Source organism: Rhamphochromis sp. 'chilingali' (genome assembly GCF_963969265.1).
Source record: "Rhamphochromis sp. 'chilingali' genome assembly, chromosome: 11".
In the NCBI taxonomy this organism is placed as follows: domain Eukaryota; kingdom Metazoa; phylum Chordata; class Actinopteri; order Cichliformes; family Cichlidae; genus Rhamphochromis; species Rhamphochromis sp. 'chilingali'.
This window is the reverse complement of record NC_137938.1, coordinates 27,788,725-27,807,057: the sequence shown is the minus strand read 5'-3', so window position 1 is coordinate 27,807,057 and position 18,333 is coordinate 27,788,725. Positions and strand designations below refer to the sequence as shown.

The 18,333-nt window shown below is 38.2% G+C and overlaps 2 protein-coding genes across 4 annotated transcripts; both read right to left on the bottom strand.

Moving 5' to 3' along the window:
• Nucleotides 1-706: 706 nt before the first annotated feature.
• oscp1b (organic solute carrier partner 1b) lies at nt 707-8,204 on the bottom strand. Of its 3 annotated transcripts, none has more exons than XM_080897623.1 (10): nt 7,389-8,203; nt 6,199-6,353; nt 5,668-5,775; nt 5,089-5,169; nt 4,877-4,980; nt 4,315-4,443; nt 3,129-3,198; nt 2,894-3,033; nt 2,720-2,783; nt 707-1,775 (listed from the first exon to the last, which is right to left on the bottom strand). In XM_080897623.1, the coding sequence occupies exons 1-10, from the start codon at nt 7,498-7,500 to the stop codon at nt 1,656-1,658; spliced, it is 1,083 nt and encodes a 360-aa protein (XP_080753749.1). In that variant the 5' UTR covers nt 7,501-8,203; the 3' UTR covers nt 707-1,655. The 3 variants fall into 3 exon arrangements, 2 of the variants coding, with proteins under 2 accessions (XP_080753749.1, XP_080753748.1); XM_080897622.1 differs by having other exon boundaries at nt 5,668-5,835; nt 7,389-8,202; XR_013973566.1 differs by having other exon boundaries at nt 1,699-1,775; nt 2,871-3,033; nt 5,668-5,835; nt 7,389-8,204.
• A 2,414-nt stretch (nt 8,205-10,618) lies between these two features.
• On the bottom strand, nt 10,619-16,786 carry mrps15 (mitochondrial ribosomal protein S15). Its single transcript, XM_080897624.1, has 8 exons — nt 16,528-16,786; nt 12,336-12,404; nt 12,157-12,232; nt 11,995-12,043; nt 11,804-11,888; nt 11,630-11,688; nt 11,065-11,256; nt 10,619-10,815 (listed from the first exon to the last, which is right to left on the bottom strand). The coding sequence occupies exons 1-8, from the start codon at nt 16,670-16,672 to the stop codon at nt 10,708-10,710; spliced, it is 783 nt and encodes a 260-aa protein (XP_080753750.1). The 5' UTR covers nt 16,673-16,786; the 3' UTR covers nt 10,619-10,707.
• Nucleotides 16,787-18,333: the final 1,547 nt, after the last annotated feature.

Sequence of the window (18,333 nt, the reverse complement as noted above, 5' to 3'; positions counted from 1 at the left end):
TTTTGTTTGCAAAGCTTTATGGTGAAGCATTGTTTCTTCTGAAGTGCTGCTGATTCAGGTGGCTGATTCTAATAAAGAGTCTTGCAGGATGACTGGTATGAGCTTAAGTTTCTGTTTGTTTTGGAAGTAGGCTGTATCCTTAGGGCATACAGTGTTTCTTGTCTCCCCTTTGCCAAGATTATTGGGAAGACCTCACCAGAATCCTCCTCCCCAACATCAATCTGGAGAAGTGTCTCAGCATGTTTTTCTTGCATGGTATGCTCCATTTTGATGTGTGTGTGCGTGAGTGTGAGACAATCACAGTCTGACTGCAGACATAACACGTACAAGAGACAACTGTTTCAGTAGCAGTTCTCATTAGGTGTTTGTACTGCAGAAGAGAAGTTTTGTGGAGATATTGAAGCATGGTGATTGTAGTTTTCAAATTTGCTGGTAAATGCTTAAGCATACAAAGCCTTAATTGCTCTGACTTTTAAAATGCACTTCATTGAGTCCTCCACAGTGATCACTTTTTTTTTTTGCAGGATTTTAACTAAGTGGAGTCCCGTGTGATACATTGCTTAATACAAACTGTGTTGCAAAGTCAGATCGCGCCACCTACTGCTTGAAAGTGTTAACTACAACAAGCTGTTTCAAGGTTCATGCCAGTATTAACACTTTGTTGCATCAGAACCCAAACTGGTGATGCATTTAATACAATAATCTGTTCAAGAGATTAGATTTTTTTTATTTAAAAACAAACAAACAAAAACAACTCCAAAATCAAACCCCCCAAACAATACACTGCACATTCAATAAAAGCAGCAATATGGACTCGCCTACATAGAAAATCAAGTATACGCAATAAACATATTTACATATTACACAGTCATATTGCATTATGCTATACTATAACAATGTACTCATTTCTATAAGCACATTTCTATACTTTACATACACATCACAGGATAATGGAATATGTCTTACAAGTTGCTCCTCAGACTCTTAAGGTAGAACAGTATGATAAACACATTTGTTACCAAATAAAGACTAAAGAATTCATGTCACACTGAAAAAGAGCACTTGGGTTTCCTCCAGTTCTCTCATCACGTAGTCACTTGTTCATTAGAACAGAAGAATTCACAAACTTCTTCTCTGGATGGTGTAAATTAAGATACAATTCAAAAGGGGAATAATTAGAAATAAAGAACCACCAAACTGTGGACTCAGTCTGAAAATTGACTCAAACTGTTCGGTCATTGCAACTGTTAAAATAATTTAAAGAATATTACATAGAATAGAATAAAAGCTGCAAGATATTGCACTGTATAAACACTTGTTTTGCTATTATCACATGGTCAATAAACTAATATACAATAAGCCAACTGTACATTGAACCGAAATACCTTTGTGTTTACAGCAAACATACTATTACAGCTTAATGCTTGCCTCACCACACATTCTTTGTTCTTGAATGCAAATATGCAGCTGATCGTCTGACAACAAAACTGCTCACACCTGCTTTGTAAAAGCACTTGAGCAAGCAGTTTTTCTGGCTGCATGCGATTCTGCTGTAGTGCATTTGCAGGTATGGAAAGCAGACTGGTCTTTAGTAGTGCGGACTGTTGACAACGCAATGTTCCCAATCCCTGGCCATTTCTGTCACTGTGACCATGTCACAAACCGTCCATCATGGCCAGAAGGTCGTCCCCTTTGTTGCTGACACTGGGAGACTGATCTCCTGACTCTGTAAATTCACCCATGATCTTGGCCAACTCTGCATTGGCTTGCTGGTCCTGAAAGACAATAAAACGCACCAATCAGAGTGTTGGATGGGCCATTACAAGGATTTGAGCCTCATCACAGTAAATCTGGTTGGTCTGGCAAAGCCTCACATCTTGAATCAATTACTATACAGTCTTAAGCCCAACACTGAGATAAGTAACATTTAGCCCTCAGTGCAATAAAGGTTTTATCAGAGGCAGGAACAAATAGTCCATCAGTGGTTCGACTGGATTTCCCCCACCCCCCGTCAGAGATAAGAAGCCTTGATTCAGTCTTTTTGAAGTTTACCTCTCTTGCTTCTTGGTTCAAAGGGGCGAGCAATAGGGCATTTGTTCGGATCTGAAATGTATCCTTTTTCACCTGCTGTTTGACGGATGCTACTTTAATAAACAGTCTAGAACCTCTATGAAAGCTGTGCTCATGGCTGTTACAATGAGTCCTATAATTCAAATAATTCCATGAAGAGTCCTGATCATGCATTGAGATTTTTCAGAACTAAGGTCTGTTTTCAGATACGTTTCATTTCACTGGAAAAGCAAGATGTTTATATATGGAGGTTAAAGTGGGAGAAGAGCGGCACCCCATCAGAGATAGAAGGGAAAGGGAAGCAGATTGTCTAAAGCATAACAAATACCAGTGTAATTTTGTAAGTTTTCCTGGTATGTAATCAGTTGTGTAGTTTCTGCAGTGACAACAACAACAAAGTTCTCATAGTGTTGAAAAGAACAACAATACTGAGATTTTTAATTTTATAGTCTACCCTTGCCCTTTGATGACAAATTGCTTTTCTGTAAATAAATATGCCACACACACACACACACACACACACACACACACACACACACACACACACACACACACACACACACACACACACACACACACACACCAAAAAATGCTGGATATGCAGCTTTCCTACACAAGTTGGCTGCGATTTAAGGTCATTTAGATTTACCTTGGTTGCTTGGATGTTTATGACTCCATATGAAAGCTCATCGGGTCTTGATATTAATGCCTCTCTGTAACAGAGTCACAGTGTTACTTCTGATTGTTTCAAAGAAAATAAAAAGTATTTTTCACATTTGGAATAGTAATGAAATCATTACATCTGATACATATGGACACTCACTCTTCTTCTTCGTCAGTAGCAAAGAGGCTAATTCGGAAGCCAGTGTCTGCGTTTCCTGGTTTCTGAACTTCTAACCCTCCCATTAACCTGGCCAGCAGGTTCAGTTCCTCTTTGGCCAGAGGGTTTGGAGCAGCGCTGACCTGTTGACACACAACGGTGTGTTAAATTTAAAAGTGAAGTTGTATGCTTTACATTTATAATCGTTTTGTGCGTTATTGAAATTGTCAGTTTTCACCTTTGTATGCTGAGCAGAATTTTTAGATGTGCCAGACATGTGAGTTTCCACTGGGCGACTTACACTGTACCTACATTTGGGTTTTTTTTTTTTTTTTTTAAAAAGGGAGAAAACGTGTCAACATACAATGGTGTTCAAACACTGACGATGAAACAGTCTTTCAACATTGTAAGAATGGTTTGTACAATTTTAAAGTGAAAAAGGAAACAATGCACACCAAGACATCTGTGCTCTGTTAAGTTTTGACTAGTGTCAGACCAAAATTTGGTTTTTAGGGCTTTGTGCACATACTTCACAAGGAAATGCCAGATGATGAAATTTTCAAAGCTGTGACTCACTGCTTAAGCTTTTAATGAACAATTCACAGCTTAAGCAATGGAAGCAGCTGCCTATCATTCTGAAACACATCAATTATTAGCAAAAACGGAGGGTGGGGTTTGGAAAACTAAGAGAACTTTCAGAGAGAAATTGTAGGATTACTAAAAAAAAAAAAAAAAGCTGTTGTTTGAATGCAAAAGGCCTTCGGGAAGATTTAACACGAAGCTGAACTGTTCTGTTGTGCTGCAACAGCTGTGCAAACGTGACCACCATCAGAAGAAAACATTTCCTGTATCCTTACCACAAAACTAAGCATCAGACGTTTGCAAATCAACACCTAAACCAAACCTTGTGCATTGTGGAAACAAGTACTACAGACTGACATTTTTAGAGCTACATTCAGCAAAGGTATATGTGTAGAATAAAAGGATGGTGATTTTAATCAAATGCACCCCTCTCCAGCTGTGCAGGATAGGTTGAATTTGATATGTTTTAGGCTCTTGTGGTAGCCAGTGCAACTAGTAGAAAGAAGAATTAATTAATTTAAGCAAATTCTGGAAACTAAACACAGTATTAGTTTAAAAAAAAAAAAAAAAAAAAAGAAAGAAAAAAGTTGATTGTAAAAAAGAAAAAAAAAAAGAAAAGAAAAATAAAGATGCCGTCCACAACAAGATAATGATCCTTAACACAATACACTACCTCAAGGGTGCTTTTGCAGTTCCTTTCATTATCCTTTATAAAGGTTAATCGGGTAATTTCTCTTTTGTGTGCTTAAAATCCCTCTCGTCCTGGCTTACTATCACAAAAAATGAAAACTGCATAAAAACAACAAGGCATGTTTATATAAGGGAAGATTCCAGCATCGTACATGTTTGTGCCCAGTTTTGTGACTCTATCACCAAAGATGTCAAAAGATCCTTCACGGAGTGCAGTGGTATAGTTCCCTCCATTATTGAACTTCAGCCTGGTGAATTCCTCACCTGTACAGCTGAACATCCTACAAAAAAATGACACACACGCACGCACGCACGCACGCACGCACGCACACGAGAGAAATAGAGACAGGAAAGCATTTAGTACATAGTATGATAAAGAGCCTTTATTTCCTGCTTAAATGTTTCACACAGCAAATCCTTAAGAATTTTGATCCAAGCTAAACATGCACGGTATCTAAAATTAGAAGTCAAATACTTCTTGAACGAGACCTCTGTAATGCAATTAGCTACAGATAAGCTTACGTAAAATCAGATTACGGTGTCCAAGTAAGATAGCAAAGAGACAATATGCAAGACAAAGCGGCAGACATTAAAGTTCAATGAAAAGAGAAAGAGTATATTATCAAAGCCACTTATTTAGTCTTACTCATTGACAATATTCTTTAAACTTCAGACTGCCTGGGTCTGAGGGATAAGAGCTCTTTACTGTGGTACCTTATCAAGCCAGGGACTTGAGTGCCATGGGGCACAGGACCACTGGTGGGAAGAACAAAGCGGCCATTTGAATTCTGCACTTTGTCCTTGAGGAAAATAGATACCTGCCATAGAAGAAGGTACAAACACAGAGAAAGTAAACATTAACTGAACAAGCAGGAAAAAATTAGTTATACCATCTTCATAATAAAAAGTCACAAATGATGACTCACCCTTATATGCATGTCTTGAAAGAAGATAAGAAGAGTTTGTCTAATCAGCTGGAATTCACCACTGGACAAAGGCGTATACATCTAAAAATACATATTGGTATTAAAAAAAAATCTAAACTGATGAAAACATTTATTTATGCTGGCGGTACTGGCAACACAGAATTGAAATCGCTAGCTTAGATGGCTTTCTTTGTCTTAAGTGGGCCTTCATAGCTTGCTTGGTCATTTCTAACACAAGAGGTGAGTTTTGTCTTGGAGGAGAAGGCCTGAGGAGAAGTAGTGACTCTCAGTACATCACCAGCTGCAGTATAAGAGTGTTAAACCAGTTCATATGCCACGTGATTACACTCTTATTAAGAATGTCCTTGATTTTCTTTCCCCCATGAGCTTTTCTTATCTTCTTCATTTATCTTTATGTAGTTAACCAAGGGGAGCTTCTTTGCATGCTACTTTTTTTAAAACCATATACATCTTGCTGCAAACTGCAGGAAAAAAAAAATCCCCACAAGCAATATAAAATATTTCTGACTATATTTTCTTGTAACAAATGTGAAGACAGCAAAGTCCCACATGTAGTACCTCTATCAGCTGTCGGTAAGTCTCATCAACCTGGCTGAGAATGCTGGGAGTATCTTTCACAAAGTCTTTGATTGCATCCATGTGGTTGAAGGACACAAGGAGGATGTCCTTAGGTCGTGGACAGAGAAGCACCTGATACTTAAAAGCCATGGTCATCAAGTCATAGAGCTATGAACAGGGACACATTCATCAACACATTGTCTTAGGCATCAGAAAAATGCATGCTGTTGTTGAGTGATAAACAGTAGAGGGAGACATAGTATGTAAATGAATGTGCCTTATGCTTAAACACAACAAAAATGTTACATTATACACTTGATTTATATTGATTGGCATGAAGGCAAATCTAATGTAGATCCAATATGCATAATGAAAAGGCTGTGATAAAAACATCTCTGTGTGGTTTTGAAGAAATGTAACTGGTGCATGGATAGAAAGCCAATGCTTGTAATTAAAAATGCAAACAAAATATTGGGAGCACAAGAGTAAATTAAAAACACACAGGCTGTATATGAATACATGATGTCTTACCTTGTCCATACTAGCTTGATTGAGTCTCATTATGGATGCGTGGGCCAACCTGTCAAACACGGTCCGTAGGGCCTTCTTGGAATAAAGCTCCTGTGGCTTAAAAAGCTCCTCCAGGAACTTTTTGTTAAACATGGTGGTGATGATGTCATTCATAACTATTCAGACAAGCAATTAAAGCACAAAATGTTAATTAAGGTTAGACAAATGCCCTTCCCATACTATTAGCTCAGAAGCAGGCAGATTAGCGCTCTACACTCTACATTGCCGAAAACGATTTTACCCAGAGCTGAAACCCAAAGACCCTAACAAAGCAGCAGACCTATTTATCAGAAATCCTACAGCCAAAGATGTTTTTTTTGGAGGGTGGGGGGAGGTTTTGCCTTTTTTTTTTTTTTTTACCAGTATTGCAGGAGCAATACTTACCTTAACTAAACCTTTAGGGTTTACTTAAAAAGTGCTTACATTTTAGATCACTCAAGTTTGGGAAAGTAACATTATTTTGTGGCTAACTTACTGGGGGTTCAAGGTATATGACTAATTCACTTTGGTTCATGAAGTGAAGTAATTTGTCCAGCATATGTATGCGAACGCCACCTTGGAAGCTTGAAAACTGGAGTTTTGGAATACAGACACACATAAGAAAGGTTGTTACAACCAATGAAGCAGGACATTGTTTGTCAGCTCATCCGTTATTCATTCATTATTTACGCATGGCATGGGTTCAGGCTAAGCCAAAGCAGAGCAAAAGAGCTACTAATGCATCAGCGCCTCATTGCATCTTGTAATAATACCTCTCTTTCTGTCCGCCTCTATCCAGCCAGGTATTGTGGAAACTTTATCAATCCAAAGGGAAATGGTACGTAAGTAAACAGCTGATTTTAAGACTGCCACGTGTGCTGGTGGTTAATGCTTAACATCATCTAATATCATTTTACAACAAACCAGTGATATCTTTTAAACTGACAGAGCGGCAACAATACACAATTGTTTTACAGGGCTTCCAGTCACACTCTCCTACGAAAAGACATGTCTTATTTTGACTTTCTGATTCGACAGAGACACCGACATCATCAATACAGAAACAAGTAAACGAACAACATACATGTGCACTTACTGCGGTCTAACATTAATATTTTTTCTGAACAGGATAACAATTGTGTTGCTAGCTGGAAAGCTGCTAAACTAGCTACCTTTCTTAGCTTTGTCAGCAGGGATATTCTGAGCTCGGAGACGCTGGTCTAGGATGTACAACATTTCCCCGCCGAGATTAATGAAAAGCAGCGGCAGAGTCCTTGAAGACATGATGGAATTTGAACAGCTGAATCTTTCCAGACAAAACAGCTAGCTCGAATGTTTTAGCTGGTGGGTGGTCTGTCTGTTTGGTAAAGCCGCTTCTGGTTGCCAGGCCACGAAATAAATAGCCAATCAGAGCCCTATGTAGTAAATACGTAAAAGAAAGGGGCGGGATTAGACGAGGTACAACCGCGTTGTAAATTAGGAGCTCACTGATTAGAGATAGATGGACCATTTTTCACCATGTAGTCATACATATTATATAATTATATATAATATAATGCAAACCAGTGGTTTCATGGCAAGTCTAAGCATTCTAACCAGTACAATTCGACTTATATGACAATTATAACGATATTATAATTCATAAGGAAGATCAACCTTTTACTCAGCTGCTCACAACTGATTTACGATAATACCCAACAATCTTTTCTAGAAGCTTTCTTGGACGTTTTTAGTTGCATAACTCTTACGTTGAGAAATAAATGATATAAGGTGAGCCATCAAATTTCAAAAAGTTGTTCAAAAAATGTGATGCCTGTTGAAAATGCACTTTATTTACAATAATACACAATTGCTCTTGCAAGTTAGGGCCAAAGATTTAATACACACATAAATGCATACTTCATTAAATGCTTTTTTTGGTTTGCATGAAAGCTCCATGGGTAAACAAGTTACTTCCACAATAGCTGAGCATCATGAAAAACTCTTGTTACTGTGAAATCTCTCCATTCCTGATGCGGATTTCTCTTGCCATCCTGCACATTTCACAATGTCCACAGAAGAAGATCATCAAGGCGTCGTTGCATATTGTTCCCTGTGGTTAAAAGATTGCATAAATTACAGAAATGTTGCAGATTTCTCAATTGTGGGAAACGCACAAAATTTCCCATGTTTGCAAAATCTGTGTCTTTCATAAAAGCAAGACTGAAACAGACTATCATACGTGCAATACTTACAACCTAAAGACTAATTGCATAAGGTACGGTATTCTGAAGTTTGGATTTTATAATAACTGCATTGAGTTGCATGGGTAACATACCTGAATACCATAGGTTAATCTCATGTGAGTCCTCATGGCTGTTAAGCCTCCAGGCACGCAACCCAAACAGCAGTTTTCACCATACTTATTTGCTGTGTAGCAGCTCAGTGCCAGTGGACAAAAACAACCGACGGCACCTAAACAACACGAGTACATTTATGAATGTCTAAAACGAACAAAACAAAGTGTGCATGCACAAATGATGTGCCTTGTACTTACAGACCAAACAGTCACTGCAGCAGGCACACAAGCCTGTGCTCCACTCTCCTGTTTGAACATTAGTCCCATAGCCGCCAGCACCTGGTTGATGGGTGACCACTGGGTTTGACATTTGGATTACTTGGTCTGTTTATTTGCTCTGTGGTTTAAGTACCTAGTCAAAAACATATTAGAGAGCATTAGATATTTGCACACTAATTAACATCACATATTTACAGAAAACCCTCCTCAACACAGCATGCAACAGTTTACTCTGTCATTTGAGGTAAATCTAATTATGATTTAAAAAATACTTTTTGGACTTTCCCTGTAAAATATATATTTCTAAATAAAACATTGTTGCAGGAATACGTTAGTGTAACATGGACTATTTTCACAATATCGTATGAAAGAGAGTCATGTATGTGGTTTTTAACCCAAAGAACAAATGAAAGCCCATGTTATCTTGTATCAAGGCAGCCATAACGGAAAGGCCAACTTTTAACTATAACATGCGCACGAATTGCAAATATAATTTTTATGTTTAATTTAAGAATATTTAACTTTTAAGTTTATCTGCTGTGAAAGGAAAAAATGGTGTCACTTACCAGAAGAGTGTGAGAGTATGAGCTCCACCTGCTCAAAATGACAAGTTGCACACCACACAGGAAATTGTGACGAGCTTGAGCTGTGAAACGCTGGTTTGGCAACAGCCTGCACTTTCTGGGGACGACAAAGATCTGTGGCGATTCACTGGCAAAAAATCAGTCCATTAACAGGAATTGCTTCTTTTTTTTTAGTCTGATAAAGTGTACAACCTCAAATCACAAGGTCACAAGCACATGTATGTGACTGAGAGTTTAAAGTTTTTCTGATCTCATGACAGATCAGTAGACTTCAGGGAAGCCATGCAGTTAGAATTGTTAAGGTCACACTTTCATATGACACCGACAAATGCAACACGTTCTTGTCTTGAGGTTTTAATCTATTAGAACACTATATCACTAGTGCAGTATGCAAAAGAAGGGATGGATTTACTCAGGATTTGAATAAGCACAAAACTATACGAAACTAAAGCCTTCTTTTCATATTAATGTATAATGTAAAAATAGCTTTTAATGAAAATGTCGGTCTTGTTATACCCTATATGAGAATTAAATTAACCTTGCCTCGTGATGTTGTACATTTAAATCCGATGCTTTAGCAACCTCACCAATTTTTACCAATATAACACTATGCCAGGAATGTCAGGAATTCTTAATTAGATTTTTTTAACAATTTCTCTCTAACTTGAATTAACTTACTGTACATTTAAACAACACTCAAAAAGATAAATGATACTGCATTCTACCAACAAGCATTTTATGACCCTAAACATAGTTGGATTAAGTCAATCTCATGTTTCCACAAAGCCTGAATACTGCTTCAACAGTACTCTTCCAGGAAGAAGTCCTTATCTGATATGCCTCAACTTGGTACAAATGAGGTGAACTGCCACTGACAGCTGATTAACAAAACATAAAAACAAAAACAAAACACACACCGGTGCTGATATGAAGCCATAATAACGCACAGAGTCGATCTAGTGATAATATTTTAGCGCTAGTTTTTTGCCATGGTGGTTTAACACAGAGTATCCTCTCAGATAAAATGGAGAATTTGCAGTGTAGGTTTATTTCTAATTAGCATATTAATACTATACTTGAGTTTCTGGCTTCCTGGTTTTCTAAAATGAGATCTTAAATTAATACATCTAGAAGTCATGCTTTAGTTCAATTACAATTTGGAGGATTATTCCAACCCAGCTTTCTCAGATATTTTATTCTTATTAATCTTTGACATCTCCAGACAGTTCTGGTATCAGAATGACAACAATAGAAAGTAAAATCGTGTGACGGCAGCATGGGAAAACCATTTATTTATCTACATGATACATCACTACATCTGAAGGTGTACAGATTGTGGCTTTTGTCTCATTAGATCTCAGCTGCATTTGTCTTTGCTGACTCCGTGTCTGTGGAGCCTGAACTCTGCTTTATCTTCAGCCTCTGCTCTGCTTTTTGCTTTTGCACTGCTTTGAAGACCTGAGATGACACACACAGACACACAAACACATATGACCAAGTGTTAGTGGGGGGCATAAAATAACACCTTTAATGTATAGAGAAGAGTTTCCAGAAGGCTTGAGTAATGCCCTAGATGCTCTATATGCTACACTTCCATTACACTTGTGTGTAATGGAAAGTTTTAAGTTTTTCCCAACAGATATGAGTATACATTAATGTGCAGAGATGATGTATACTTAATAAATAACAGCTTCATTTATTTGCTACCTTAATGCAGAATTCTTTCTTGGCCATCCAGCGACGGGTGGCCCGTCTGTAGTACTCTGGGGGGAAGGTGTATGTGATGCCCAGCTGCTCACACACTTTCTCAAAGGCATCGTAGCGAATCAACCGAAGGTGTTTCAAAATCTTTTTCCTTCGGTCAATGGCCATAAGCATTCGCCTCTTGTTTGCTTTATCCTAGCATCAAACAACACAGAATATCGAAAGTAAATACAAACAGAGCAACATGCGCTAGAAATCAGGACACCTACTGAGGAACAGCTGCTTCGTCATGCCACATAAAAACAGTTGTTAATTTTAATAAAATTGTTTAGGCTATGATGTAACACGGAAACTTCCGACCTTGGCCATGCTACGCATCTTTTTATTTAATGTGGGGGAGTACACAGGATATCCTGTAGCACATGCAGGCCTCACAAAAGCAGAGAGGAAATGTGGAGAGACGTATTCATACATGAAACTTCCAGTGGTGAGAGTCAAGTGCTCTACATGTGTTACGTCATTTTAATCTGTCAACCTGCTGATTAATTTAAATGCATTTTATTCTCACCTTATGATGTTTTTGCAAATGTTCCTGGTAGTTTCGGATTCTAGCAGTCAATATAGCCACTGAGGAGAGAAAGAACAGGAGAATTTCAACATCGCATAATAAATAAAAGTTGTATCCCGTGTTTTTTTCAGTGAAGAAACTATGTGCAACATAATGAAAAATATAGCACCTCACCTTGTACTTCCTCTGAGCTTCGGTCACTCTCATCTCTCTGGACCTTTGCAATTAGCTGTTCTTGTTTTAGCTGTAGCTTTTCTTTCTGAAGATGAGATTATTATTATTAGTTATTAACGCTGAACTACTTGTTTATGCCTCTGCTTTCCCACAAGAGGGCCAAACAATGTACATAAAAAAGACAAACTTACATGACTAGCCAACTCCAGTGAAAGAAGCCTTTTGACAAGATCATCAGTTCTGTTAGCAGAAAATACAATAGTGTTAGAAGAGTAGACCAATCACTATGTGCGTCCACTTTTATAAAATAATTAATAGAAAGTCTGAATTTTAATCATTTTGTATATGTTTACGTTTGAGCAAGGGGAACAGCTGCATAATCCATCTTCAGCATTGTTGGAGGAAGATCGTTGAGTTGGCTCTCAGGTCCTGGAGGAAAAATACTTTTTGGATTTTTCTTTCTTTAACTTATGTACACATTTATAAATGCTCACATGCGCACACTATGGTGATGAGAGTTCCTCTTAAATACCTGTCTTCTTCTTCTTTGCAGCCCGGGCATAGTGTCTCACTGGCTGTGGAACAGCAAAGCTTCCTGCAACTGAGAAATCAGATGCATCACTGCAAACATTCACGTTTAGTAGATTCAAAATGTTACTTTCAGTTGTTATTCACAAGAGATCACCACAGCAGGTAGCTCCACGTGTTTGGTTTGGCCGGATTCTCTCATGATGTAACCCCGAAAGGATTTGTGCCTCCCTCCAGGGATCTAATTCTCTCTCAAGGGATCGAATTGGGGATTGTTCACTTGTCTGGCAAATGTGTAAAACACTACACTACAGAGCCACTGCTTAGGAGATTAAACTCATTTTGAAAGTAGAAGGGAACAAGGGAATCGTTGCTTTGCTAATGATTTATTTTATTAAAAAAGGCCTCAATTTCCTCAGCTGAGGTCAGTATTCATGATTCCAAAATCAGAATCAGAATCAGAATACTTTATTGATCCCTGGGGGAAATTATTTTTTGTTACAGTGCTCCATTTTAAACCAACATTAAGACAAGACAGACAATACACTAACTAAGAATAGTACAATATATACATATATATACATACATACATAAGTCACTCATAAATAAATATTTGGAAAAGAAACATGTGTAGTTGTAGCAGCAAACAGTGTGTTAAGTGGATGCGTTGTACAGGGAGATGGCCACAGGCAGGAATGATTTCCTGTGTCGTTCAGTGGTGCTTTTCGGTAATCTCAGTCTCTCACTGAACGTGCTCCTGTGACTGACCAGCATGTCATGGAGTGGGTGGGAGGTGTTATCCAACACTGTCTTTATCTTGGACAGCATCCGCCTCTCCGACACCACCTTGAGGGAGTCCAGCTCCATCCCCACAACATTGCTGGCCTTACGGATTAGTTTATTAAGTCTGTTGGCATCTGCGACCCTCAGCCTGCTCCCCCAGCATGCAACAGCATAGAGGATCGCACTGGCCACAACAGACTCATAGAAAATCCTCAGCATTTTCTGGCAGATGTTGAAGGACCTCAGTCGCCTCAAAAAATAGAGACGACTCTGGCCCTTCCTGTAAAGTGCTGTGGTGTTTTTAGCCCAGTCCAGTTTATTGTCAATGTGTACTCCAAGGTATTTATAGTCCTCCACAATGTCAACACTGACCCCCTGAATTGAAACAGGGGTCAAGTGTTTCCTGGTCTTCCTGAAGTCCACGATCAGTTCCTTGGTCTTTGGAAGACACTCAAAACACTCGCATCTATGGGGAAGTTCCGGGGCAGAAACCACTGCTGCTAATCTTGCTGATCGCTCAAAAACCTTTGGGGTCAGCATCATAAGCACATAATAAAAATAGTCAAGTTTGATTCCTGTTGCTCCTTCTCGAGGTGAATGATTTACTGTAATCGACGGAACTATGAATTCTGCGCTCTACCAGAAAATCCCGTAAGAGAATGTCCAGCAGTCATTTTGTACCCTGAAGCTCAAGCGCACTTGGCTTATGCAACAGGACAATGATCAAAAACAAGCCAGCAGGTCCTCTGAATGGCTTTAAAACAACAACAGAAAAGACAAAAAACAAAAAACAAAACAAAAAAAAACCCCAAAACAAAGCAAACAACAGAAAATTAAAAATACAATGACAGTTTTGGAGTGGTTTATTCAAAGTCCAGACTTAAATCTGATAGAAATGCTTTGACATGACCTTTCATGTCATTGTGACTAAAAGAATTCCACAAAGAGTGAGCCAAAAATTCCTCCACAATGATGTGAAGGACTCATTGCCACTTATTGCAAATGAATGACTGCCAAAGGTAACACAGTGTTCTTAGATTTAGATGAATTAATTTTCCACATAGGTTGAGGTAGGTTTGGGTAACTTTTTTTCTCTTAATAAATGAAATCACTAAAAAAAAAAAAAAAAAAGCCTTTTCTATTTACTTGGGTTCTCATCTTCTATTGAAGTTTGTTTGATGATCTGAAATATGAGTGTGACAAATAAGCCCAAAGACACAGCAAGAGCGTAAGAGAGCTGTATGAAAAACAACAAAGCCTGAAAGTTACTTATAATCTCTAACATTTATTTGTGAATAAGCTATTTTAAATTATGAGGAGTATTGTCCCTCTAAATATTATCCCGAAATACTCTAAGATCTTCCTTCCTATAAGCATGAATGGAAATGATTCAAAAACACACCAGGTAATAGGGTAGCATAAGCAGACCCCTAAGTTCTGGGATAACTTGACTATCCTATTTGTAGAGAAACACCTCTCTGGGATAATACATAATAAAAACATTTCTGCTGCAAGCTGAGTTGTCAGAAAATCATTGATTTATTGTAACAAAACAAAAAAAAATACGTAAATGAAATCTACAGGATGATGAAACGACTCATGAAGCTTAATTTGCGTGACTGATGGAGAAACTTGTAGAGTAAAACTAAGATAATCTTTCTAAAACGGTTGTCAAACACTCACCCTAAAACGCAACTATGTACATATCAGATGGCGATAAGAGCAGTGGTTTTCAATATCAAAACAGCAAATGATGTCACTTCCTCTCTAATGTTATGCGACAGTTCAGCCCTCCTTCAAAAATCCACCAACGTGTGCAACTAATATTGCAATCCACTGAAGGAAACTCATCAGGAAAGAGCTTTTCACCGAGTTTTCACCTGGCAGTAATCTTTGCTGTTGAGAATAGTTTAATAGAAATTCTCTGTACCTTATTTTAAAGTTATCAACAGCAGAAACCAAAGTAAAAAATTTCAAGGTAGCATACATTTTTCTTGAGACACTGCTGGTGATTTCAATTCTGATAGACTGCAGTGTACAGCGTACAAACCTTGGGTTAAAAAGTATTTATTTGCTGTATTAGTCATAGCACTGTAGAGAGAAGCGGCCTGCAAGCCAAACAGCTCTTATTCATGCCTGTCACTGAAGGGCTGGCAAACCTGTGACTGTCAGTGCATAGGCTGCAACAGTGAGAAAAAAAAGAAAGAAAAAAAAGCTGTCATATTCTAGTAGACTTGAGGGGGAAAATGAAAGAAAAGCTTCTGTAGATGCTCCAGATATTATGATAAGAAAGCAAGATATTGCATCAGATTAAGCAGCAAAGAAGTGCAGAAGGGGAGATAACCACAAAAACATTTAGGGGAGAAAAGTTTCAAGTAGCTAAAGCACTACACTGTTACCTAGTCCTCTTTTAGAGGCTTCGTGTCAAAAATATTTCTGATATTCTTTTTGTTTGTTTCACACCCTGTGTGTGCAACAACCCTCTGATTAGCAGGCATCAGTTTTGCACACGGAGGTGTGTGAAAAGAGCTGTGAGAGGCTCTTCAAAGTCCCTCTATCTGAGAGTTGACAAGCTATCCTGTCTACTTAGAAATTACACACAAATCAACCCCCCCAAAAAGCAAAACTCAGATGTCCCAGTTTTCCACACAGCATGTATTTATTGATCTGTGTGGGAGCTGAGACTGTGTGAAAAGTATGAAAAGAGAATCAAGACTCCACATGAAGATGTAACCCGGTTTGTGCACACCAGGAGATCCTTGCGCACTTTAATATTTTTAGACTGTCATATGCACAGAAAGTTTTTGGAAGGGAAAATTAGCAAATCTGCAACAAAGGAAGCAGGACTTAAAACAACAGCCAATTCAGACTGTGAAACTACCCTGTGTTTACACTGCTTGGTTTTGCGTGTGGCATCATCTCCTACCTGAAAAAAAATATATCAGCCACACATAGTTGTACACATTTGAAACTCTACAAATCTGTAAGAATCTATGAGAAATCCCACACTTGGCATTTTTCATAGACTCAACAAAAGAAATATGAACATATGGGTTTTTGTGAAAGACTGTTTTCAATGACAAGTAGCTGAGCAGCTGACGAAACACCTGCCAGTAACTTCACACTGTCTTGGTGGTGTGGAGAGAACTGTGTGATAGAAAAATGAATTGCGTAGGGAGGCTGTGCAAAGCCGATTACTACACTTTGGAGTACGTTATGATGAAAATCGTTTCAGACGTCAAGTATGCGGTCTTTCCGCTTATCAGGGTAACATGTAGCTCCGCCAACAGTGCCGCCTGCCGTTCGTGTTAGTTACTTCCCAAGAAGACCTAGCGAAATTACGAACTGCTCACAGAAACACATGTTTTGACTGATATTTACCCACAAGAAAGTTTTGTCTTCCTCACACTTACCACTTCTCACGTTTGGTCCTGACAGTAAACTCGACCTGTTCGTCCACGGTTTGACTGATGCAGCACAACAGAGAGCTGCCGAGCTTTCCCGCAAAACACTAGCTTGGACCTTGAGAACTGCCCTCAGGCCTATGTTTGTGAACATGGCTCACAGTATAGATAACAAGGACGGAGAATAAACTGTCTAAAACTGCTGACAAATTCGTCCAATAATCACACTCGACCCCTACATGAGGATCGCCATTTTGGTTAGACTAAACTAGCCGAGTAGCGATTGCGAGATGCTGTACTAGGCTAAAATAACAATCCCAGAGCACGTCGATAAAAACGAGCGTAAAACGACTTTTGGAATCTTTCATCGTTACATTTCATTATTATTATTATTTTCAGTGACAATTGTTTGGTTTAATAATTGAAGCAGTCACAGTTAATGAGAAGTGCCCCCTCCCAAAATTATTACTGTTACTTTTAAATAAAAAGCAGTAAAAAGAGCACTGATGGTAATAAACTGTCAATTTATAACTGCTGACATACAATGCTGTGCAAACCTCCTAAAATACTACCCGTTTCTTTGCTGGGAAAAGGGGAAATTGGTGTATTGAAACGGGGAAATACAATATATAAGACAAAAACAGAGTTTGTACAATGCTAAATTATTTGGTATGACCACATTCTTCAACATAACCAGGACTCTCTTGGGCAAACTTTCTTGTAGTTTGAAGTATTCTTCAGGAATAACTTTCCTGGCTTCCAGAAGGATATTCAAATGTTCTCTGGATGTTGACTGCCTTTTCTTTCATTCTCTGTCAAGATGATCCCACACTGATTCAATAATGTTGAGATGTGGACTCTGGAGAGATCAATCCAGGACGCATGATGATCCATTTTGTGTTTAATTTCTATGCAGGTATGCTTTTTATTGCATTTTCCAGTGTGTTTGGGATCACTGTCATACTGAAAAATGAAGCTTTGCTAATTAGACACTTTCCAGAGTCGTGTGGTGGATCAAAATCTGATGGTACATTTCTGCCACTAATTCGTACAAGAAATGCAGCTCTGAACCTGGACACAGCTTCCATTTTCTCTATTCTGACCTCCTATTAAAGATTCTTTGAACCTGAAATTTTTACATTTGGATTCACCGCTTTACAAGATCAATTTCCACTGATTTTTCAGTCCAGTTCTTGTATAATTCAACTTAACATTACTTTTGTAATATAACTTTTCTCCCCTTTTCTCCCTATATCCCAGAGAGACTCGAGAAATATGTCCAGTCTTTGTGAGTCCCCCCTTCCCCTATTTCTTAAGAACATGACTTTCAGATGCTGGTTGTCTGCTGTAGATAATTTTTAGGCCTGACCCTTCTTCTTTTTGTGCTCCACTAGTCAAGTGTCTTCTGATTTCTTTTAAAGCTGACACTGATATGCCAAGTTTTCATCCAGTAATTCTTTGAGAATCATCATGTTGGTGCAAAAATATTATTTTATGCCTGCCAAACTGTTCTCTTTGACAATTTTCATATATTTAACTAAACAAAACTAAAGTCAAACAAATTATATGTTTTGCAACAAATTACTGCTAGAAAGAACGTACTGGTTTAAAATTGGTTCTCTGTTAAGTTGTCTGTTACAGATGATTACTGTTACTAATTATCCTTTATACAGCTTTTATAAATGGATCTATAAATCAGTTTATGTGACATTTCTGAGTTTTCCAGCAAATTTGTCCTGCTAATCTCAGATTAGTGTGCTATTTTAAATAATATCTATATTTAGCATTAAAATATTAAAAAAGTACTTATAATTT

What these genes read in the sequence shown, in the direction of transcription:
- oscp1b (XM_080897622.1), bottom strand. Translation starts at nt 7,500, where the DNA reads ATGTCTTCAAGGACTCTGCCGCTGCTTTTCATTAATCTCGGCGGGGAA. An exon ending in ATCAAGCTAGTATGGACAAG is followed by an intron (nt 5,836 to 6,198) that starts GTAAGACATCAT and finishes CCCTGTTCATAG; the next exon opens with CTCTATGACTTGATGACCAT. An exon ending in TAAACATCCAAGCAACCAAG is followed by an intron (nt 1,776 to 2,719) that starts GTAAATCTAAAT and finishes ATTGTCTTTCAG; the next exon opens with GACCAGCAAGCCAATGCAGA.
- mrps15 (XM_080897624.1), bottom strand. Translation starts at nt 16,672, where the DNA reads ATGTTCACAAACATAGGCCTGAGGGCAGTTCTCAAGGTCCAAGCTAGT. An exon ending in CACTGGAGTTGGCTAGTCAT is followed by an intron (nt 11,889 to 11,994) that starts GTAAGTTTGTCT and finishes TCTCATCTTCAG; the next exon opens with AAAGAAAAGCTACAGCTAAA. An exon ending in ATTTGCAAAAACATCATAAG is followed by an intron (nt 11,257 to 11,629) that starts GTGAGAATAAAA and finishes GTTTGATGCTAG; the next exon opens with GATAAAGCAAACAAGAGGCG.